The sequence below is a fragment of the Lutjanus erythropterus genome, chromosome 2 (genome assembly GCF_056507025.1).
Source record: "Lutjanus erythropterus isolate fLutEry1 chromosome 2, fLutEry1.hap2, whole genome shotgun sequence".
In the NCBI taxonomy this organism is placed as follows: Eukaryota; Metazoa; Chordata; class Actinopteri; order Lutjaniformes; family Lutjanidae; genus Lutjanus; species Lutjanus erythropterus.
Window position 1 is genome coordinate 26,624,580 of NC_139318.1, and position 25,311 is coordinate 26,649,890.

At 38.0% G+C, this 25,311-nt stretch overlaps 1 protein-coding gene across 8 annotated transcripts in view; it reads left to right on the forward strand.

Annotated features, from left to right (window-relative positions):
• Window positions 1–6,588: 6,588 nt before the first annotated feature.
• cadpsb (Ca2+-dependent activator protein for secretion b) overlaps window positions 6,589–25,311 on the forward strand; it is a 93,577-nt gene continuing 74,854 nt past the window's right edge. For 4 of the 8 annotated variants that reach the window (XM_084735356.1, XM_084735363.1, XM_084735370.1 and 1 more), the window contains exon 1: window positions 6,932–7,511. In XM_084735356.1, the coding sequence (XP_084591482.1) occupies window positions 7,179–7,511 (333 nt within the window). In that variant the 5' untranslated portion in view covers window positions 6,932–7,178. Of the gene's footprint in view, window positions 7,512–25,311 lie in introns of all 8 variants that reach the window. The other 4 variants (XM_084735388.1, XM_084735398.1, XM_084735407.1 and 1 more) reach the window with 2 other exon arrangements.

Genomic DNA, 25,311 nt, shown 5'->3' on the forward strand with positions numbered 1-25,311 from the left:
TGATGAACCACAGAGAATTATCACCCAACACTGCTGCTCCGTGGAGTGTTTTAGTGTCTTTTAGCTTGTTATTTTAGTTTTCTGACACATGATTTTACCATGTCATTCACTCTCACTGATCTCGTCAGTGTTGGTTTCAGTCACACTAACAACTTGTCATCACGCGGACAAAGTTAGCAGTTAGCTGGTGAACATGGTGAAGCACTTAGCAGCTAAGGAGCCAGATAGCTCCCTCAGGAGTTGGTGGAGACCAAAGCAGAACAAAAGTAGAGTGAATGTGGGACTTTGTGAAGAGGCCTGATGAAAGTGGGTAGGAAGGTGGTAAGAGGCAAATGTGAGAAACTTTGTCTGTTCTTTTTATTTTTATATAACAACTATAATAACTGTAAAAAAAACTCAACTCATAGTAAGGCAACTTAAATTAATTTAACGTCACATGCACAGAACTCCTTAAATAAACCCTTCTATCAGTATAGGTGTCAGTCTGGGCTGTACCATTCCTGCAGGTAAATCCTACACCTCCCCTGAATGATTGCATCACTGATGATGTCACACAGTCTTTAAATACAGGAAGTGGTTGGGTACCACCCCCTTTTGTCTCTGCAACACATGGTGGGTATGGTAAGCCACAGAGGAGGAAGATTAACTAAACAAAAGCAGAACAACCAATAATCAGTAACTAAGCGTAAAAATGCAACATTAAGCCACACTAGATGTCAGCAAACATTTGCCATGTTAAGATATGGTGGAGTTACGGCTGTGCGCGCAGTTTTAGCACATGTGACCATGTATGTGAGTCCTTCTCTGCCCTCCTCATGTCCGTTTTCAACATGGCGGCCTGGTGAGTAACTTTCTCATACTACAGCTAAACAGTGCATTAAAATATATTTCTGAAAACATTTTCAGCAAGAAATAGGTGATGCAGTGACAGAATCCTGCATCGTATTTGGTCAACACTGCCTGGTTTGACAGCTTCTTCCAAGTTTTGGGAGACTCACTTGGGAATCAGGCACAAAATAGCGACTGTTCTGTCATAATTTTTCTAGTGTCAGAGTACACCACTGTTTATGAAAACATTTGAGGTGAGAAATGGTCAACGCAGAACAGAATCTTAAACCATATTTGATCAACACTGCTTTGTAATTCACAGAAACAACTATATACTGTTTTGACTGATGTTACTTATGAATTAAATATTTAGCATCTTTCATATATTTTTCATTATATTTCATGTAACTGAGCCTTGTGTTATACAAATGTGTATGGCATCATGCATCCTCACAGCAGACATAACTACAAACATCAACGCTGCTGCATGTGAACATGGCTCTGCAATAATGCAAGAGAATAAAAAATATCTGCACAGATCTGTTCACATATAACCAGAAAATCCTTTGGTGTCCTTTAATGTCACCAAAAAAAATCCAGCCTTGAAGTTCACATTATAAACCAAATCTCCAGGCTTTTGTAGGTCATCTTTGCTTTGTGTATTTCCCCAGTGTTCAAATCAGGTACATATAAATGAGAGGAAACTGAATTCCTCCACATTTTGGTAAGTTGTAAGGATCACTGTTGAGTGCAGCTGACTTTAATTTAAAAGGATAATGATTTGTTTTAGTTCCATCTAGTAAAAACAGCTGTGTTGCAGGATGTTAAGCTAATTAGTCTGACTGAGGGGGTGTGTTCTGGTGGGAAAGTGCATACCCTCTATATCAATTTAAAAGGTGATAATATGGTGATGATATGATAATATGTTTTTACTGCCCTCAAGTGGCCAACAAATCTGTTATTGCAGATTTAAGGGCCACTCACTCATGTTGGCTTGGAGGCTAATGTACAAAGTGCAATCTTTAACCTTGGAAACAGCAGATGAGAAAACAATCTGCTACATATAGACCTACTAAGGTCTGTATGATGTGATCAAAAGCTCTGCAAGAGCTACAAGCTGGACATTGTTAAGAAAATGGTTTCTAAGTGCCATGAACATTAATCTGACAATGGGAATGTGCCACAAAATGAAATCATAAATGTTCTTAAAACACAAACAAACACAATTCCAGCTGTTACTTGTATGTTTTTTTCCACACTGGCATTTTGTGTTGCACTAGCCTGAAGAACATCAAGATTTAATGTGTACACACTCTGGTTGAAGTAGAGGAGCGAGGCAGAGAACATCAGTCAATTATTAATGTTTAAAAGGTTTGGAGAGTTCCATTGCTGAGGTTAGTGCTGGACTGAAGGATCTCAGGAATGTGTAGTCGCAGAAACCTAAGGGGTGTCATTCAGCTAACTGGCTCACCCAATAGGAACTTGCAGTGGCCTGTTAAGAACCTAACGAGCTGAGGACTATGGGGAACGCGGGCAGACCCCATGCTGGGACTCCACAAGGGAAAGCCGTGTGAGTCAAAACTACAGAAGGACTACTAAATGCCACGTCAGGGCAACAGGAGAGCTGCTCGAGCAAAACTGGAGATGAGGAGTCCTTGAAAGCATTGGTTACCTGCAGGGAATTTGCTGGTCAGACGCGCATAGAACATCTGGAGCAGCAGCTAGTCAGTCCAGCTGTCAGATTCGATTTAATCTCCGAGGTGAAGTAGGCAGGCCGGCTCATCCTCTGTGCATGCTGAGTTCACAGTATAAAGGATGTCATAGTGGTACTGTAAGTACCATGATGGTGGGGGAGGTGAACACAGTGCAGGATCAGAGGGGGGACATGAAAACATGCGTTTGGAGGAAAAATAAGCTTAAACCTTGACCCAAACTGAAAAGTAAAGTCTGAAATGGTTTACACCAGAATGACAGTCATTATAAAGGATGACAGCCTGCCCTGTATTCCAAACTGCATACTTTTTCTTTGTACTAGAGCCGTCCTTACAAAGAATGTATTGCTACTGCTGCTATTGCTATACTACTTCCACATAACATGGTGCCTTGAACTTTGACTTTGCTCATATATCAGTCACAAAGGATTCTGGGTCAGAATAGCCAGAAGAGCACACTGGCTTAAATACTGCATTTGATAAACTATGTATTGGGACATACTAAATCTTTTGCTGGCATACTAAATAGTATAGCTGTATGGGTAGTGGAATGCACAGCTGATCACTTATGGGCCCCGGTTCAAAATCTAGTTTTAAGACAGTAATTTTTTTTACAACTCGACTAGTTTTTATTGTGCTCAGATAATGCATATCCCTACAATATGTTGTGTTTAATTAAAGCAGCCACAAGGAACTTTAATTTTGTGTTGATCCTGGCGGCCCCTGTGGATAAAAGCAGTCCTGTTTCCACTGCAAGGTGTCATATAGGTCTTACTCTGGCTAGTGTGTGCTTTTGTTTTGGAAGCGAGTGAAAGAAAAAGGAAACAGGATGCATAGTGATGAGGTAATGATTAAATTAATAGCTGTAATATGGCGATGGTGACACAAGTATAAACTTTGGTTTGGTACGGTTCATACATCTAGCTTATATGTAAGTTTACAACTGACAGATTCAGTAGCTCAGTAATAGTAACTGTGTTGTAAGTAATACTAATTATCTCAGCCAGGCTTAAGCCTTGAGGGGATCATGTTATCACTTGCATTTGTGTGTGTGTGTGTGTGTGTGAGAGAGACTAACGGACCTGCAGCTTTTCTGCGGCTAATGTCCCATTCTACTGGACCGATCAGCCCAATTTTTTGTGCACATTCATGACTGTATGCTGAAAGACCTCTGTGATTCACCTTTTTTTTTTTTTTTTGAAAAAACTTGAAAAACCTTGTTTTGTGGCTCCACACCAGTGACGGCTCATTTCACACAAATGTCTTAAGGGTTCTTCAATTGGTGGAGACTTATTACTTATATGTAACTAGTTCCATGAAATGAAGTCAGTTACATTACAAAATATATGTAATTTGTTACGCTACTGAAGAGGCATGTAATTAAATTTCTGTTACTGATCAAAATGTTGCCGATTACAAAGAGGTTACATCAAAATATTCCTTTCTGGTTGCCTGGCAGAGAGCTGCCCTCTATTGAGTGACCTCGATTTAATAATACGCCTACAGCAAACTAGTTGTTAAAACAAAAACAAAACAGTTGTATTACAGTTTTATTCAATGATTCCAAATGTATTTCATAAATAAAAAAATAGACATATTACATACCTGTCTGGTAGGATGAGGACTAATTCAGGATTGGTTTTGAAAGCTGCCTGTGTACAATAGTCCACTACAGCCCAGAGGGTACATTCACATTGCACAAAGGGTGGTAGGTGGTAGGTGGACCAATATGGTCCCAAAAACAAATTTTGGCCCTGGTGCCCCCAAACAGGCTTAATCCAGCCATGCAGTGAGCCATGACAGTGTGACAGTGACCCAGCAGTGCAATACCATGACCTTGAAACCAAAGCAGCAAAAGTCATCCATCATTTATTTTATTTTTGACTCCTCTGTTTTTCCATCTTCAAATGGGCCACCATGTCTCCATGCTGAGATAGACCCCTGCCAGTAAGTGACTGATTGATCTCACTTGTATTGACAGGCAGGTCAGTAGGTGAAGTGATAATAGAACAATAGTTCCTAACATGTGGGGAAACAAAATAAATCCTGTCATCATTAATAAGATAGAAAATAATTGAAAGAGAATATTTCTGCATTAGAAATAAGTTCAACTGGATAGTTTCACCTCTAAGGCCTAATTAAATGTCACAATATGAGAGGGGAGCATCACTTTTTGTTAAGCAGCTCGCAACTCATAGACGACCTGTGACGGAGAGTCATAAGCAGACATTGCTTTATTCTAACAGATCATAAGCCAAAAACCAGAATAGAAGCAAATTGAGAAAGATATGAGAGTTGAGATAAATCCAGTCAGGAGGAGGAGCAGGTGGCCAGACCAGCTCCACAAGTTCACACTCTAAAAAGTCTCATCAGCAGGGGGAGATATAATTATCAGATCAACTCCAGTATGGGGTGAAGTCTGCATACTGTCTAGTGGGTCATTATTATGAACATTCAGGTTTTCAGTGTGATACAGTTAGTAGGATTTTCTGGATTGTATCACTATGGCCTACATGTAATAATAATAATAATAATATGTGTCCCACATCAGTGAGTCTGCCGCGGTGTCTCTTTTAATTCATCTCCTATAATTTAATCAGGTTAATAGGGCTCGTGGTTAGGGGTCAGAAAGTAGGTGTGAACAACATCCACGTTTGTGCTATTGTTTCATATTATTTCTAAAAATGAAAAAAGAACTGCTCTGCTTAAATAACATATTTAATATGTTAATTTAGTATTTTATTCTCAAATAAGCCCGAGTTTTAACCCCCAGTTTAAACTGTCAAGAAAAAAAGTAGGCCTACAACAATTAATGAAATCACATTCTTTTGTAAATGGAAGTAAATAATGTGACAGACTCATTGTGAACTACGGTATTTCATTTCTGATCCTCAAGAAAAGGATTTGCTTTGGTGCTTGGTACAAATTTCCCCTGCAGTAAAATCAAAATATGATCAGATATTGCATGCTAAGGCGAGCTTACTGAATGGCACTATACAACAGAAGAAAGAAGCCGGGCTTTGAAGCCAATCTGACATAGTAGTGAAACCGTGTAGTTACAACTTGTGATGCACAGCGGCCCAAAAAGACTTCTCCCTTAGAAGAAGTAGCTATAAAACGGTGGATATATTTTTAGAGCATCAGAACCTCTACCAAAAGACTCAGAATTTGATCCATTCAGGCCAATAACATTTGGAAAATCTGGAATAGCCACAAGCATTTCATTCACAAAACTGGGAATTAGCTGGCTCAGCCAGCAGAAGTCTGTTGCTGCGACCCATAGAGCATGTGCAGTATGCTTTCATCCTGGTAACTTGTTTATAGCTTGCAGGGACTCTTGGATGTATGCACCACTGAGCAACTCTCACAAGAAATGGAGCCCCGCTTCCAATGCCGTTTCCAGTTTTCCTTATTCATTCATGATTTAGGGGTTTTAGGCATTTTTAATATGTTGCAACCCTCTCCTGATTGGGTTGCAACTGTCCTCAGGGTTGGGGTCAGTTGCAACGTCTGATTTCCAAATGAATACTGTGAATGATATGTCATATGTAATCATCTTTAAATTATGCGTGTAATTAGCAGACAGGTGTATGTTTAATATATAGAGATTTGAGTTTTGTCCACTCCAAATAGTCTCTGCGTATAACTAAATGCAAAAGGGGTGGTCACTGTCCCCAGTCTCCCCTATTTCTGACTGAAATTAAGTTGAACACCTGATTATTTATCTTCACTTTGATTAATAAATCTCTATTTAGCAGATGAAAAGCTTCTGTGACTGCAGCGCAGTGCAATTTCCTGACAGGAGACACCAGCACATGCTGCAACAATCAATTTCTGGAGCAGGCAGGAGCCAACAGACAGACAGACAGACAGACAGGCAGGCAGAGAGCTGAGCAGCTGAGTGTTTATGGCTGCTGCTACCCCACCCTTCAACAACACAGGAGCCATTCTGAAAATCTTACACCCTTCACTAATCTGCATCCCGTGCACACACACACACACACACACACACACACAGCCCATAAACTGACTGATGCTCCCCATTTCAGTGACAATATCAGAGGAATCCTGTGGCAGCCATCTTAGGTGTACCACTGCAGGACGTTAGGGGATGAGGAGGATAAAGGATCCTTCACTCTCTCTGCTCCTCTTCTTCTTCTCTGTTCAGGACCACGGCCAGCTCTCCTCGCCGCGCCTGCGTCCCACCGCCTGGCAGGCAGGCAGGCAGGCAGGCAGGGAGAGGCCATCGCCCGACAAAAAAAAAAAAAAAAGCCTCTCCATCTCCTCATCTGTACACTATACTCCCCGTGCCCCTCCCCTCCCTTTCCTTCTCACCTCCCCCCTCTCACATCCGCAGCGGTGACTGGCCAATAAAACACAGAAAATACGTAAGCATCGACGAGTGGTCGGCGCAGGCGGAGAGAGCTCAGTGTGAAGCAGACTAAAAACCTCCTCCAGCACCACACATAGGTACTGCTGACATCTCTCAGCTACCAGGGCCTATCCCTGTCCTGACTCCGGGCATATTCTACATGAAATCCAGGCACGGATAAGACAACCATCATAGGAGGACATCAAAAAAAAAAGAAGGAAAAACCTCCTTAAAGTGTAGGGACGCACCGCCTTTAGAGCGCCAAGATGTTAGACCCGTCGTCCAGCGAGGAGGAATCTGACGGGATAGTGGAGGAGGAGAGCAAAGAGGCGATGGCACCTCAGGCCGGATCCCGCATCTCTCCCAGCAGGACCAGCGAGAGCTCTGGAGGACTGGCGCCCAGCAGCAGCCGCAGCAGCGCCCGTCCGACCAGCCCGAGCCCGTCGGCCGCCAGCGAGGAGAAGGAGGACCTGGAGAAGCTGCAGAGGGATGAAGAGGAGCGCAAAAAGAAGCTGCAGCTCTATGTTTTTGTCATGCGATGCATCGCGTACCCATTCAATGCAAAACAGCCCACAGATATGGCCAGGCGACAGCAGAAGGTAAGGGCCCGTCATTAATAACCACATGCTGAATGACGAAATGCCTGCTTTCATATCGCAGATGTTGTCATTGATGACCTACATAAGGTGGAAGAGCACAGAGGGGGTTTTGGCCACTACGCTAGGCCTATCCGAGAGATAGCGCACGGATGCACAGCCCGATCCCAGTGAAACCGGTTTGTTTTTTGACGCAAGATGTTGAAAATCCTCCGAGCATGACATAAAAAAGGCTATGAGCTCCGGGGTAGTGGAAGGACACATGGTACCGCAGAGCTGCAGCCTGAGTGCTCCTCCGTACACACGCTCAGAAGTGAGATCAGTCCCAGCACAGCAAGCCCATTAATTGAAAGGGCGTTAAGAAGACACGGTGGATGGCGATTAAAAACAGGACAGGCGTCATTTTACTCACTGAAACCCCGCTTTTCCATTAGATATGTGGCTTTATGTGCTGCCTTCCTGGCGGATACCCAATTCCAACCCGTTTGCGCCATCACTTATCCCGTCAATTTGGCCTCCCAAGGTGACTTTTAGGCTCAGACCTCTTGAGGAGGGTTGCTTAATAGTCTTTCTCCTCTGCAGATGAGCCTGGCTCCTCTCGACGGGTTACAGTTAATTAATTGCATTATCATTTTTCTTTATCCACACATTAAATTTGCTCCACTATTTGCTATATGAGATTTGCATAAGTTACTGTTAGGGGACAAGGCCCTCATCCATGGTTTCACGTTGCTGCTGTGGTGCTCCATTGATGTTGAAACCAGTTTTGGGTCATGGTGTCCTTACTGTCAAAGTCACCACCATGCACAGGCTCTACTGTACTAAAAGGAAGGCTGGATTGATTGTTGGCCCCAGCTTGATTTGTGCATTTGTGTCACAACCAGAAATAGACCATCTGCTGTTTTTACTCTTAAGGATGGGATGTTGCTTTTCTGTCATTTGTAAATTAAAGGTCCAGTGTGTCAGATTTAGGCAAGGCAAGCCACATTTATTTATGTAACACATTTCATACACAAAAACAACCCAAAGTGCTTTTCAGAGGACACAGGCGAAAACCTGAAAGACAAATGATAAAAGCAGGCAAGAAGAAACACATGAATAAAGACAATGAAAACAAAGAGCCAAGGGCACACTGAATTAAAACAATGAGCAAAAAATAGTAATCAAAAGCATACCTGATAAAAGCAATATGATTTAAATAAAATAATTAAAAGAACCGTAACCAGGTTGTTCTTTAGCTTGGGTTTGAAATTGGTCAGCATTTTCACTGATTTATTGGCAAAATAAGAAAAAGATGGAGTATAATGTTCATAAGTGTGTTTTCATTAGTGTAGAATCACCTGAAAATAAGAATCTTTGTGTTTTCATTACCTTAAAATGAGCTGTTTATATCCACGGAGAGCGCTGGTACTCTTACATGGAGGCAGCCATGTTGCATCGCCAAGTTTCTACAGTAGCCCAGAACGGGCTACAAACAAAGGCGAGTTTTGCGGCCACCATAGGTACTCCTACCTACAGACTTTGAAGGGGAGTGTGAGTCAACATGTTTGCAATCTGCAAGTTCACTGCTAGATGCCACTAAATCCTACACACTGGTCCTTTAATGCAGTGGTTTACAAACAAGGGTCTGGGGGCCAACAGGGGAGTAGAGTGTTTGAGGTCTCCAGCAAGAAGAGGAATAGATAATTTTAACTTTTATCATTTGTTTTGTAACTTGGAAGAACAGGGGAAGAAACACAGTTGACAATTTTTAATTGATGGGAATTTATAGTAATACTAGTTTGATCATTGATTGACTGTGAGTTTTAATCATCTTCAGACCTACACTGTAAATCATTTTAAGCTCGTTGAACTTAAAAATGTAAGCTCCCCTGCTCCCTTAAAAATACAGTATGAGTTAACGGGACATGGGTTGAATAATTGGTTTAATCTCATCTTCTGAGTTTTGAAAACGTAAAATCAAGTGTAGTCATCGTTAGCATTGATGAAAAGAAACAACCATGATTTATCTTCACATGAGAAAAAAAAGTGAGTTTCCATCGTGTATGTTTTCTTTAAACTAAAAAAACAGAAGGGTCTGAAAAAGACAAACAGCTGCATGCTGGGAAGTCTGCTAATATACTGATCATGTTTCTTTCTGAACTTAATTGCATGAATAGACTGAACTCACACCAGTACATTCATTTGACTCATAAGGCTTCAAGTCAGAACAAGTTATGTTTGTAGTATTCAGAAGTGGTTTTCTGTGATTTAACTTCAAGATTCAAGATGTTTATTGTCACACCTGTTAAAAAAGTACAATTGTGTGAACAACTCTTGCTGGAATGCTCCATTAAAAAATAAGTAGAATAATACAATTTGCATTTATAATAAAACAACATTAAAATTTATATATAAAACAAAATATTTAATAATAAAATATAACATATAAATATATTACTAATATGTATAAAACTACATTTACACTCACTGTGTAAAAATAGAAAACCTTCTCAGAGGGGGATTCCTTAAGACAAAATCCTCTCAAACTGGGAGTCTGTGGTTAAGGTTAAGGTACTGATGCAATTATATATGCAAGTGATCAACATTTTTCGTGCAGGGAGACTGTAGTATCTGTTGTTTCTTCACGAGGCAGAAGTTGCATTCAGCAGAGCTGCCGAAGTTCATTCAGTTAATCTGTGTCTGATCACATATCACTCATGCGAGGAAACGCTGTAAACAACAACACCATGGAAATTTGCTCTCGTGAGTGTTGTTTTTGTTTAACCTGCAGACAATTCGTCTCCTTCCGCTGGACACAGTTTTAAGCCATATGGCCTGAATTTTCTGCTGACTCATGCACTAGTGCATGTGGGTGGCATAAACCACAGTGCTTGCATCTATTTGTTTGTTTGTAGTCCTGCTCGGGCAGCGTAGGTTACTGATAGTCTAATGCATGCTTACTAATGCACTTTCATATCTGGTGGCTCAGGCGGCCACAGTCCTCCCGCTGTGGGTGAGTGAATATCTGGTCAAACAAGCCGATGCTCTTGTCAGACCAGGAAATCAAAAAGTCCGCCTACTGTCTGCTGCTAGACTTTAATTTGGTCCAAATTTGTATCCTTTGGATTAAATTAGGGCTCCAACGAACAATTTCTTTCATTGTGCTTTATTTTCTTAATTAATCTATTAGTTATTTGGTCCTTAAAACGTTAGAAAAATGTGAAAAATGTTATTCAGAGCTCAAGATGATGTCCTCAAATATCTTGTTTTGTCCATAACTCAAAGATATTGTCATATAATAAGTAAGAAAAAAAGAAAATATTTAGACCAAAGACATTAAAATCTGAGAACTTTTCATTTTTTTCCTAAAAAATAACTCAAATTGATTAATTGATGTATCATTGTAGCTCTATCTTAAACCAATCCCTTCTGTAGAATTACACGTCTTGTACAAATGAAATGACAATATAGTCTTTTTTTTAATACATTTAATTGGTTTAATGTGAATGACAGTGAAAGAGGATAATTACTTACCCAGAAACATTTAACAACATAGCACTTCAATCTAAAGTTGATTACTTTCTAGCAGTTAAAGTGTCATGGCTTTTCACTGCCATTTAATTATATTTATACCCTTTGTGGTGAAAAGAAATCATTTGTTACAAAACACACTTTATTGAAGGCAGAATATTCAACGTTTTTTTCTGTAAATTCCTCTCCGCCATTATCCTCCCTTGAAAGTCCTCCTCATGTCCATAAACAATCATTTATTAAGGAAATTCCTCACTGTGTCCGCTACACAATCTAATATGTAGCTTATTACAATTTTGGCTATTATAGATTAGTCACAGAAATATGATGAAGCAATTTCTGTAATGAAAAAGACTTAAAGGCCTCAGCGAAACATGTGGAGCAGCTCCATGATAATCCGTTATTAGAAGCTCTGGCACACAAACAGCAGTGATGGGCTATCACAGAGAAACAGGCAGGCCAGGCTGCAGAGTATGCAAGCTCCACTGCTGCCGGTGCTCCTTGAAAATGTCTTGCTATAACCTTGTGAAAGGGTAATACAATAGGGCAGTAACAGGCAGTTCCTTCCTTTCTAAGGGGTGAGGGAAATATTTTCTCTTTTGGTCAGAGAGATGTCTTCACAAGCGTCCATTTGAAGGCTGCCACTGTTCAGATGTTAGTCGAGTGATGGTGCATATTTAACTGGTGGCGTGTGTGTTTGCGCACAAGGATAATTGTTTGGCACCCTCGTGAAATATGTTTGAGGTTATTGACAGATATAGATTTTATTAGTGTAATTTATGGAATTATGTTCTGGATGTTGCGGATTGTCCTGGAGGCAAAATGCTCCTTCATGTAATGACAATAAGCTGCTTTAACTGTGTGCATAGAAAAATTAAAATAAAGGATTATTCAGAAGACGAGGACATATTGGCATGGAACATGAAATTATGTTTTTATGTGTTCTGTAATAATACATTTAGAAATTTAGAAAGACATGACATAGAGCTGGGCAATACATGGATATTGTATCGACGTCTTTCAGATATACTTGATTTATTTTGGACATTGTTATATTGTGATATGATGTAAGGGATGTCTGTTCCTGGTTTTAAAGGCTGTATTAGAGTAAAGTGGTGTATTTTTCTGAACTTACCGGACTGTTCTAGCTGTTGATTTGATTTTGTCAATAAAAATACTCAAATACAAGTAAAGGTTCTACACCTTGCTAAGATAAGAGTATGTAAGTATTATAGCTAAATTTCATGATTGTGTAGTAAAATGGTTCCTGTCAGCATTTTGCTATTATATCTGGTGTTTCTGGATTAATATTGCTGCTTTAATATGTATGTTGCATTTGAGCCCATTTGTGCTTTATTCACTGTTGGGCAGTTTCATCTACAGCAATACATCATATTCTATAAAATAATCATATTTGCACATTTTTGAAAATTCAACATGAAATGAGTTCATGGATTGCCATAAAATTCTGCACTTGAAACCCACTGACTTTGCTAAACCCCTGACTTCAACCAGGCCAGCCAGCAGTTCAAACTTATCAAGTTTAATATCGCAACATCTTTCTAGTGGATGGGTTGACACAAAACATTCATGTGTCCCAGATGAATCCTAATGACTTTGGAGATCCTCTGATTCTTCCTCTAGTGCCATTATGAGGTTCACATTTGTGGTTTTGAGACAAATGTCTCAGCAACTATTGGATGGATCGCCATGAAATTTGGTTCAGACATTCACGTCTCCCTCAGGATAAATTGTAATCACTTTTGCAATCTAACACCATCATTAGGTCAAAGGTTTAACACTGAATGGTTACTTGAAGATCTAATCCCATTCATATCAGCCTCAGCTGTGTTTTTGTTTGTCCAAATTAGTAAATGTTAGAATGCAAAACTAAGATGGTGAACATTACAGCAACTAAACTTAAGCACATGAGCATTGAGAGAGTCCCTTACATAAATCTGATACACATGACAAAATATGTAAACTAATATTATAATGCCCATGTATATCTCACACATATATGCTTATAAATGGGATGTAAATACAAGTCACTATATATACCTCAACAGTGCACATCAAGAAAATGTTAAAACCTTTACGTTTTAAAAAAAAGTCTTAATAACATTCTGAATTAAACACATGATTTCTTTCTGGAGCTGATATTGGAAGAAGTTGATTATCATGTAATAATTAAAAACAGAAAAAAGCTCTGAAACATATAAACAACAACAACATATTTGCACCAGTTTTCAGCTCACTATTTCACAGGGTTTCAAAACTTGAAAATAAAATAATACACTGGGAGAACAGTGACAAATTTCAAACTCTGAAAATGTGTTGGAAAAACACTAGGAGGAGATCTGCAGTTGTGAATTAAAAAAACTCAAATGAAAAATAATTTTAATATTTTTTCAGTCTACCAGAACATTACACGTCTTCAAAACGTAGTTTAAATCTCAAGCTTTCAAACACTGACTTTCAACCTTTCAAAGCTTTTTTAATTTCAAATTGTGACATCATATTCATCCCAGAGCGAGATGCACCTATCAGGCAGGATGTATGGATCAGGTAGCAACAAGCGTGTTAGCCTGCTGACATAAACATTAGCTCAAAGCACTGCTGTGCCAAGGTACAGCCACATAAACAACCGATGACGCTTTGATGTTCTTATGTGATGCTATGATTTAAATTTATGATTTAAATCATAAATGGAAGCTCTAGTCTAGTCAAACAAAATCAAACGTTGCTAAAAATGAAATTAGATTAATCAAACCTAAATGCTTTTTATAGACGACAATGAGTGTGTATTTCAGATCTGAATAATCTCTGGGGTTTGGTATTTTTTTCAATTAGAAAGTGTGATGCCCCAAAGATAATCTGACCCAATCAACTCATCTGTCAGCAGGCTAACTTAATAGAGTGCCTCTTGGCTCAGCATTTTAATACTATACAGTATGCCATAGATACTCTGAGGGAGAGGAGCTGTGAATTGTGCAGCAGGCTTTGTGCTGTGAATGTGAAGTAGACTGAAATGCAAATCAGAGATACTTTAATGAAGTTTGCTACTTTGATGTTTAGTGCTGAGCCTGGCAAAGGATTTTGGGTGTCCCGTTGTGAACTGGTTTTACATAGACTGGCTTTCCTCTCTTGTTCTTACATTTTAAACTGTAATAATTGGCTTGTAATGAATGCAGAAACTGTGGTCGTTAATGAAGACTTGCAGTATTTGGAACAGACCTCTCCATACTCAATAAGGATAGAGCTGATGGTGGTGTAAGTGTCAACTCTGCTAATTTGCTATTTGTGTTTTGTTTTTTGTTTTTTTGTATTGAAAGGCTAGGGAGTAACAATAGCTGTGGTTACATGGACACTATTTTTTTCAAATAGATTTTAATCAGTCTGATTAGAGAGTCTGTGAAGCATCTAATCTGCTGGAAATACGAAAGAGGAAGAAGAAATGGTTCCTCTTGTTAAAAGCACAACTTTCAAGATGGACCCACATTGTGTCCTGGGAATAATATTTACGTTTCTGCTTTTCTTTCTAATTAATCAGTGATCTGAGCATCACATGCCTCTCCTGCAGTCTTTAGCAGTCACAGGCTGGTGTTGTTTTGAAATGTGAATATTGTCCTATATATTGGAGATTATCAAAGTTTTACACCACCTTTCTCAACACAATTGAAAATTCCTTCTGATTAGGCTGGACTGAGCCAGCCTCTTCTGATTGAGGATATCACATGAGTTATTTTTATTTATTACTCTGACTATTAATGGGTCCTGGTAAATGCAGCTAATGTCTTGCCATGATGAATGGATAGCAAGCACACAGTGAGCATTTTTCAGTTGAAAAGATCAGAATTTGTTCAAAAGTGAATTAGCGATATAAAGACGTTGACTGAACGTTAACATTTACACCTAATTTCAACGGGATTTGCAACATTTGTGACATTTTTCATCCTTTACAATGTGCAAATAATAACTTATTGTCACTTTGGACCCTTACTAAGAAACAACATCCAAATTTCTCAGTTGGGAGGCAGAAAATTGCCACAGAACTCGAGCCCCAATTGCATGAATAAAAGTCCTGTGTTTAGTCCACTCATTCACCTTAATCTTCCTGTTCACTAAAGGCTCCATTGTGACATTTTTATACTGCATTCCTGTGCATTCATCCTAGAATTGTTGAAACTGTAACCAAAATGCCGAAGTACTTGTGCATACACATTAGGCTACAGCAGTAACCACAGTTCTTTATTTCACATTAATGTACAGAACTTCTCCCATTTCATCCCATGTCCTGGAAGCTCCTTGTTGGCAGGACACAGCCTGTATAGTTACGATTCATGACATTCAGACTAGATTGTGCCTACCACTGAAATATTTCTTTAGAGAAATGCTTTCACACTAATCAATATTGTCTCGCTTTCAACCTACAACTGAACATATTGTCAAAATTATTAAACAAATGTGTGTTTTGTGACAAGTTGATGTTGTAATTGTTGTAATAAAACTAGAAATGAACATTCTGGTTGGTGCTAATTGGGTAAAATAGGTAAATTGAAATGTAAAAATCTAATGGTGAAGTTATCATCAGGTTGTGGAGGCTTATTGCGCATCAATTTAGACACCAAGAAAAGAGATTAGAAACATTAAAAAGCTCTTTGGAGCTGAGCAGGACGTTTGCATATACGGATGGACATTATTTAATCTTTCATGACCCGATGAACGTCTGCACATTTGTTCAGTGGATGAACATGATAATGATTTAGCCGTTTGATCTCATGGATAACAGACAGATATGAGGGTTGAATCTAGAAGAAGGGGCTGAGGGAGAAAGGCAGAAGAAAGCTGACATCATTTGAAGAGACATGAGTAAAATTAGAAACATTAAAAAATGATTTATTATTAATTAAGAATACACTCTAACTGGTGTATCAGCAGCAAGGATTAACATTTTTATGCGCTGCATGGCTTTAAAAATTATGATATATATATATACTCTATGTCACTTGTCTCTTTGTCTCTCAGTGGACTGTATAATGTCATTGCCTCTTATTTCTCCTGTCTTTCTGGAATAAAATCAGTCATCTAACTAGACTATATGTGAGGAACATGATAATACATGATAACATGGATAACTGAGGTGAAACTGCCTGCGCTCATTACATTCATGACACACATAAAAAAGAGAAAGCGGCAGCGAATGGAGAGTGCAAGTATGACATTGAAATCATTTGCATTATTATGTAAGACCTTTCAATGGTGTTCTGCCTGAGAAAAAGGCATCCTTCCACAATAAAAGAGGCTGCACAGCTAGTGTGAAAGTCAAGCTTTGAGTTAACAATAATACATGTCAATCAGCATTTGAAGGCTGCTGCTGAGGAATGTTAGTCTCTTCCATTAAGCGGCAGACGTTTTAGCATGTTTTAGCAACACAAGCATTGAAGAAGAAAGGTGTTCATCAATGGTTTGGATATGAAAGTGGATTCTAAAGGAGTGACAGCTGAAAAGCAGCGGGCGAAATACCCCCTCACCTACAGTCTGTGCAGCCGTGTGTAACAAATCACAGCTCCACAAATTAAACATCTCCCCTGTCTCCATATAACCAGGAGGGAAGGCTAAGATCTCATTCGGCGGAATAAAAACAACATCTTTTCCCAAAAGGTTTGAGGACTTTGAAGGCAGCAATCACAGTCAGAATCAAACTGACTCATATTTGCCTTGTGCATTTAAATAACCCTGTCGTGTGACCTGACATTTGTACACAGGCCAATCATGTACTGACAGAAATAGCTCCAGAAATGCAAATGTTACTCCACAGAGTGAATGTACAATATTTCATGTTTCAAGGTGGCATCGTGCACGTGATTATTCCTCATGAGAACCAAAGATGTATCTGTGCTCAGGCTTGAAAGCAACACCTTGTATATAGTGACGTTTCTCTTCTCTAACTGCTCTCTCTCAGATTACAGCATGTACTTGTTAATTATAGTGCCTATAGAACCTGTGTGTTCTCACAGACCCTATTTAATCTTGTCTTTGGGTAGACAAATGTCCTACATCTACACCTAATATTTGCTCAACCGTCTGCTGCTACAATGCAAAAAATACTCGTGTTTTCTGAAGGACACAATCCTTGGACATGGGGCAGAACTGTCTGGGTGAGGACAGTTATTATGTCCTTGTCATGTATGCATGGATTGAGATAGATTAATCCGCAGAGCTCCTGTCAGTCTTTTTTGTTTGTTTGTTTTTGTTTTGCTGTATAAAATATAATCCCACCCAATGCTACACCCTAGTCATACTCAAAAAAAGTTGGTTTGTTTAAAATGAACATTAGACATCTGAGTAAAGTGTTTACAACATGCATGAAGTGTTGAAAGCTAAATTTATGACCTCTTCTTAAAGCAACAATGACAAGCATTATATTTATTATTACTTTTATTAGGACTCTCTATATTTTATTATGATAATAAGCATATAAACCTATGCCTGCATTATATATTATTTTTATTTCCCATTAATCAGTTGTTCTTCTCTCAATGAAACATTCTGGTCTATAAAATGTCAACAAAATCACCATGGTGATGCCTTCAAATTGCATGCAGTGGTCAGTTTTGTGTTTACAACTTACTGTATATTGAGTCATCCTGCATCAAGATACATTTATGATCTTTTTAAAGTAAAAATGACAAGCATTACATTTATTATCACTTATTCTGATTATATATATTCTGATGATTATGATTATGAAACTATGGCTGCATTATTTTTTTCCTTATGAATCTGGTGATTCTCACAACAATATGGAAAAATCCCCATCTCATCTTCAAGGTGTTGTTTTCCAAATTTTTTTTTTTTGTCAGATGAACTATCAGAATTAAAATATATTCAATTTATTATCATATAGAACTAAAAAAAACAGCAAGCATTCACATTTTAGCTGTTCAAACCAATTTTTCAATGTTTTGTTTTTGTTTTTTTTGTCATTTTAGCTGAAAAGAAAACACTGTCTTTTTCATGAGCTGATCAATTTTGAGATTTTGGTCTATGTTGTTTTCTTTCAGGTTAGTGGAAAGAAGAGATCCAAAGTACAAATCTAGGCATTTATTCTACTACAGTTTGTTAGTTTGTGTCTTTAGATTTCTCCTAAATTCACCAAAAGTTGGCAACATGAAATTTCAGAAAACTCTTGATACAAAGAATAGTTGTCTCGATGTAAGTAATCAGCTGTTGAAGTTTCAAAGTGATATCTACCAGTACATTTTTTACCCCTTCAATCTGTAGCGTCTCCCCTTAAACAATCAGTCAGTTGTCAGAATAGTTGCTAATTTATTGTCTTTCAAGAAATGAATTGATTAATCAGCTGATTGTTTCACCTCTAATCAAAATGCTGCTGGTAGCTGCCGACCATTTCATTGGAATTGTGGTGGAATAAAATAGCTGGGGTCCAAGTTTTCCTCCTGTTTCTTCTTCTTCCAGATTTTGACATTAACACTGCAACAATTTAAATATTTAATTTTGAAACTGCCAAATAATATTTTGCTTGGTGGATTGGTGGACTGCTCGAGCAAACTCAAATAGATCAGATTCTTTGTACATCAACAGTTGCACAGTGACTAAAGATGCCTGTACAGTCTTGACATGTTAATCATAACGCCATTTACATTACTCATTCACATCAATACGTCTATATGCATCAAACAAAACATTTACACCAAAATGAAATCAGCTGCCATCACGTGTCTCTCTTCTCAAACTATTATAATCACATACTTTTTCCCTTACTGTGTAATTGCCGATGTAATTGTTTTTCTCATAATTACAAGATAGTTTTCTCATAATTATGAGATTCTAAGTCATAATTATGAAGTATGGAAGTTATAATCACTGCACAAGAGAACTTCTGTGAATTTTCTTTGATGAACACAATGAACATTATCACGCTTTTAGAAATTCCTCTAGAGTTTTTCCAAGCAAAATGAAGGCAGACAGCTGTTGGTGGTCATTTAGGACATGACAGGAATGTGTTTGTGCAAACGTGTACGGTTATATTGAACCATATGAAACATTGCTTCAAAAGGAAAATCACCAGGGCATGACTGGAATAAGACAAAGAGCAGAGAGACAGAGACAGAGACAGAGAGAGATTAGTAGTGGTGATTTTCCACATTAAAGAAGACAGAGGAAGGAGGTACAGCAGGATCATTACTGCAGTCTTCTGCTGAACCACTCTTTGCCTCTTTCTCTGAGGACTCTCACTGATGCATAAAGAACACAAACAGCAGCCATGAGGCTGTGCGTCAGGTAGACGCTCACTCTGAGGTTCTCTCTGTGTTATTACGGCTGTCACATGTCCCTGCGCTGACTCCTTCAAACAGTCACACCACTCCCTTCTTGTCAAACTCCAAACTTTAATCTGTTTCAGAGAATTTGTGGTTTTTATTCAAAATTATTATATTATAAGACAATTTAAACAGTCAGACTAGATTTGTAGCTCTCTTTATAACAACACAAACACAGATCAGTTCTTTGAAACAGGCATTTATTGCCTGGACATGTCTTGTACCTCAACAAATTATAAGGCATATAGCATGAAAACAAGTTGAACAAATACCTTGTTTTACATCTTTGAAGGTCTCTTGAAAGCCTATTTTACTGTCTATTCACCTTGGATGTATACAGTTCCTCATTGAACTTAACCACAGTTTCACCAGAAACAGGAACCATTAGTTCCAGTGAAGAAACGTGCAAAATAAACAGTTAACTAATGTGTATGTGATTACAATATTTTCAGTTCAGCACTGGTTGGGGCTGACTACAAGATTGAAAATGAATATAGCACCAGGCTACATTTGCTGCCACTAGCATAACACACTCCAAACAACCTGTCGGCAATGGAGTTGCATTATGAGTATTGAAGTTGTTAGTTTGCACCTTAAATTGATATTGATCAGAGATTACAAAAGAAGTTTTGTTTTTTTATAATATAAAAGTTGCCATATGTGTTGTTTATTAGAAAACTACAAAATAGCCTCATAACTGAGCTTCAGATCAATATTTTTGATCATAAGAGTAAGAGAATTATTATAGAACAAGATTTTTTTTTTATAAACTTCAGTAAATAAATCAGTGAATCAATAAACACAACACATGCAGCATTAGCTACCTGATATTGATTTCCCTTAATTGTGAGTGTTGAAACTAACACAGTTTACTCTGATGATACTAATACTTCAAATTAAATTTTTTCTGTACCAGATATTCGTATCAGCCGAGTTCTTATTTAACCCTAGTGGGCACGAGATTTAAACAATGAAGACGAACCAACCGTGGACTAAAAATACATCATCTTTGGTTCTGCTGCATCAGTTTTAATCTTGTTTTACTGTCTGTAGCGAGTTTTACAGTGTTAAAGGAGTGCAATGCTAATTTGGTGGAGTATTCTTTTAACTATGACAGTGAAATATTTTGTACGCATCTTTTCTTTTTGATCTACAAGCTTCAAAAGTGTTACTGAACAGTCAAGCAAAGCCTCTGTTTCAGAAATAGGATTAATGGAATCTGTGTGTTCTATTTTCACTACATCTTGAACCATTTCCTCATGATGAATACACACAATGCAAACCTTACTGAACGTCTAACAAGACATACAGACAGGCACAACGAAGTAAATGTCTGAGAGAGATTTACGACAGAGAGAACAGGGAAAAAGACAGTAAGTGATTTGTGATGGGCGGGTGGTAGGAAAGGATTGTTGATGAGAGTAATGCACCAGCTTCAGACAGAGCTACTAACCCACAGTCAGCTTTGTGTGCTCTATACAGGAAAGAAAAGCATTTCAGCACTGCAGTAAGCACCTTTTATCATGAAATATATATATATATATATATATATATATATATATATATATATATATATATATATATATATATATATATATATGTATATACATATATATATATATATATATGTATATACATATATACATATATATATATATATATGTATATACATATATACATATATATGTATATACATGTAAAAACATTCTCTATTATAAGAGACACATTTTTCTTTTCTTTTTTTCAGTTAAAAAACAGCTAGTGATGGAGCTATTTTCAAGTTTGGCATTTTAAGCTGTTTGAACTTTGCTGGAAAGCAGCCTTAACCTTCAAACACTGCAAGGACCAAATTTAACTAACCACTCAGTGACTGGACTTGCATATCAAAGAGCTGTGCTCAAAATTACTTTTCTATAATAAAGTAGAGGACCTGGATATTTTCCTTTTGATTCTGAGAGAAATAAACAAGATGGTCTATTTGACTGCTATGTATCAGAACTGCAACTAGCACATTATACTCATGATTGATTCATCTGTTAATAATAATCTATGTAAAATCAGTTTTAACACAGAACAGCAGCAATTCATTTAATAACAATATAGCTGTGGATTACTATGAACATTTCACCCAAATAAATAAATCTTCCTCTCTGGTAGGTGACTTTAGCCAGAGACCTTAACAATCCAAACAAAATGAAATGGAAATCATTTTCATGTTGTAACATGAGCAAGTTTGCTGGAAGCGGGTGAGTAGTGAAAAAAGGTATATAAAAAAGTATATGTTTATATCATTTTAATTTTTTTTTCTTTTTTTTGTAGTATTTCAAGTATCCATACTGCACAAAATATTCTAGGTCAACTAAAACTCCTGTATTCAGAATTTTACTCATGTACAAAAGTATTATCAGCAACATGTACTCAAAGTATTAGAATGTAAATTATTCATTATGTAGAATGGCCCCTGTCAAATTTATTATTTATGCATTAACATGTTGTAGCTGCTTGAACTAATTTTCATTTCTTTATGCACAGCACTGTTGGGTGATTTAATCTGTAACAATGTATCATATTTAATGGCCGATCAAATATTTTGTAACTATGTAAAATCTTAATCCAAAAATTAACAGTAACTATAGTTTATAGACAAATAAAAAAACATGTAGTATTTATCTCAGAAATGTAATGAAGCAGAGGTATAAAGAAACATAAATATTTAAGTAAAGTCTCTAAAAGTTACTTGGGTAAATATACTGTAGTCACTTTCCACCACTGCGGGATTCTGAGTAGTTTGTATGAGTGCAAAAAGCATCCAGAATAAAAAAAATAAATAAACAGAAATACAGTTGAACAAAGGTCCTTGCCAAGTGTTAAGGTAAATATATATGCATTTAATTATAAAGTCATCTAATGAATAAAATCCAAATGAGGCAGGATGAATAAACAACCACTTCAGTTTTTCAGTTAGTGACCCATCTGATTCTTGCACTGAAATGGAACAGACAGCATCGATTTGACTGTTTTGGGCCTAATATATGCAAATTACCTCATTGATTTTATACTCTCTATACTATGGAGACTCACATGTCTATATCATTTAGGTTATATTGGTTTAAGGGCTTATTTTCTGCTCAGTAACTGAATGAGCATAATGAGGAACCAGCTGAGCTGTGAGGGGTGCTGCCAGTGAGTTGGTGGTGGTGTGATAGTGGATGACTGTTACAAGAAGGGGCTTAGCTGGTTGTGAACACAGTGTTCTGCTCTACTATATATCAGCAGTGCCACAGCTCCTGAATATGACAACAACGTGGAGACTGGTTATACAGAGCCACAGCTCCCAGTTTTATCCCTGTTTGCCGTGTGTCAGGCTCTGTCTGCAGAGTATACACCTGGCTGTTTACTAACCCAGCGGAGCGCTATTTACTCACACAACGCCGTGAGTGTGTGGCTTCAGAACAAATCTGTGTGAGCATGTCTGGTTGGGGATAATAGCTTGTGCATCTGTCTTTGTATAATTGTAGTTTTGTGACCACACTCACTACATGAAGCTGGTGTTTGGTGTTTGATGAGGCCCGGTGCTGGTAGATTTTGTGCAGCTGTCATGCAGCGCTCGCTCCCAAACTCGTGTTTGCTGTTTACTCAGATGTGGGCCGGTGGTGTCATCTGCAACATGACCGAAATTTACTTTGTCTGGTGAGAGGATTCAGTGATACCGTGTTTGCTGAAGACCAACAGCAGCATTGTTAGACAGCTCTTTCCTGAGCAAACAGATTTATACACAATAAGAGTTCAGTTTGCATGATAGCCTCTCATCAGCACTTTGCATATTTGATCCCATGAAAGTTTTCCCTCTTTTTTTGGGGTTGACATAATGTATCAGAAGAATATTGATGTTTAGTTTCTACATTTTGTATTAAATTTCGTGTTTCAGTCTCATTTTTAGATCTGAGATTTAGTTTTTGCCTCAATCTTTAGACTGATCAAGTCAAAATTTATTTATATAACCCAAAATCACATATCACAATTTTCCTGAGGGGGCATTTACAGTCTGTACAGCACACAACACCCTCTGTGCTTAGATCCAAGATTCGGGTAAGGAAGAACTCCCAACCAAAAAAATACCTTTAAATGGAAGAAAGAGCTCAGGAAGAGCCACAGAGGAGGGACCGTCCCAGGAGAGACAAAAATGCAATAGATTTTGCATGTACAAAGCAGAGCAGACCAACAATGCTCTGAACAACGCTGAACAACGCTGAACAAATTTGTGTCACCAAGTGGGACCTGAACCTTGCAACCACTTCACCACTAGAACTTCAATGATTAATCGATTAGTTGTCAACTATTAAATTAATTAACAAGTATTTTGGTAATCAACCTGTTTCTGTAATCTGTTTGAGTAATTTGAAAATCATTTAATCAAAAATCAAAATCAAAATCATTTTTCACCATTTTATGACATTTTATAGACCAAGCAACTAATTGATTGATTGAGAAAATTGAGTAATTGACAATGAAAATAACTTTTCGTTGCAGCCCCAATCACCATACTGTTTTTACACCAACATTAACATATATATGCAGGGTTTTTTTTTTTTTTTTAACACAGCTAATCCCTAATTCGGTGACTGACTCAGTAGACATGTTTGCCTCACTGTTTTTTTTCCTGATGTGAGCTTGAAAGCCTCATGTGAAGAGAGAGAAAGGCATCTGTTAACCTATCAGTACTTTAAGTACTTGAGTAATTTGTAACTGAAGTAGCTGTGCTCAGGAATGTGCTTATTTTACAGTTTCATGTGTCGTGTGTATAGGAGTTGTATTAAGTTACTGATGATGAAAACCCAACATTTCCTGATTTTGATGCTTCATAATAAAAGCATTTAGATAAAGGTTCAGGGGACATTTATTGTGAAGAATTAATAGGATGTTTATCTGCAGTTTTGCAGCCGCACGACTCAGGACAAACTCGTCATCAGTAAATACACTCCTTCAAGCACACTGGCTGACACACCAAGTCAAGTCAAGCCAGCACATGTGTACGAAGAAGGGGCGAAAGAGTTATTACTGACAAAGGTGAGAGGACTTTATTGCTTCCGCCATAAAAAGGGTAGAAAATTAGCGTGTCCACCTGGGTGTCATGTTTCCATCATGACTGATCAGAGCTGTAGACAATAAATACCTGTGACTACAGCAGACTTATTTGACCTGGGAAAAATGCTTATTGTATCCTTTTCTCATTGAAGAAAAAAGCCAGATATTAGTGGGGGGGTTTTCCCCAGTGTAAAGGGAGCTAAAGAGAGAGAGAGCAAGAAAAGGAGGGGAGGACAAACATGAATCATTTTGGCCTATTTTTATTGGGGTACTTAGGCCTACCACCACTGAAAACTGCACATCTATAACTTGCATCCATTTGATTTTGGAAAACACCTTAATTTAACTTCCCTCTCGTTATGTAACTTCTAGAGAAAGCTAAAGTGTGAGTCAGCACAGCAGAGGCTTTATGGCGCTGAAGCTAAAGTATATACTGCATTCAATTAGCTAATTAGTCCACTCATCACAGCACTGCAGGGACAGCTGATATTTTGTATACCTCACAAGTCATGCTGATTAAAAATGTCAGAGAGATAGTATTTTAAACATGAATAGTTATTATTATGTATTATTATATATTATTATATTAATAATTATTAGGGGTGTAACAATTCAGTCATGCATCCGATGCATTGGACTTTAATGTGTAAGATATGATCGGTTCAGATGGCCTGCATCGGTAAAAAGCTGAACATGAATTGGAAACAAATGTAGCACTAGTGTATCAATACATGTCATTAGGACATGCATATGTTTCATTTTTGGCATCAGGGAGCTGCCGCTGTTAACTTTCCTCTGTTTTCTTTCTCCTCCTCCCTCTGCCTGCACCGCTCTCGCTGGACAGCTGCTGCCGCGCTCAC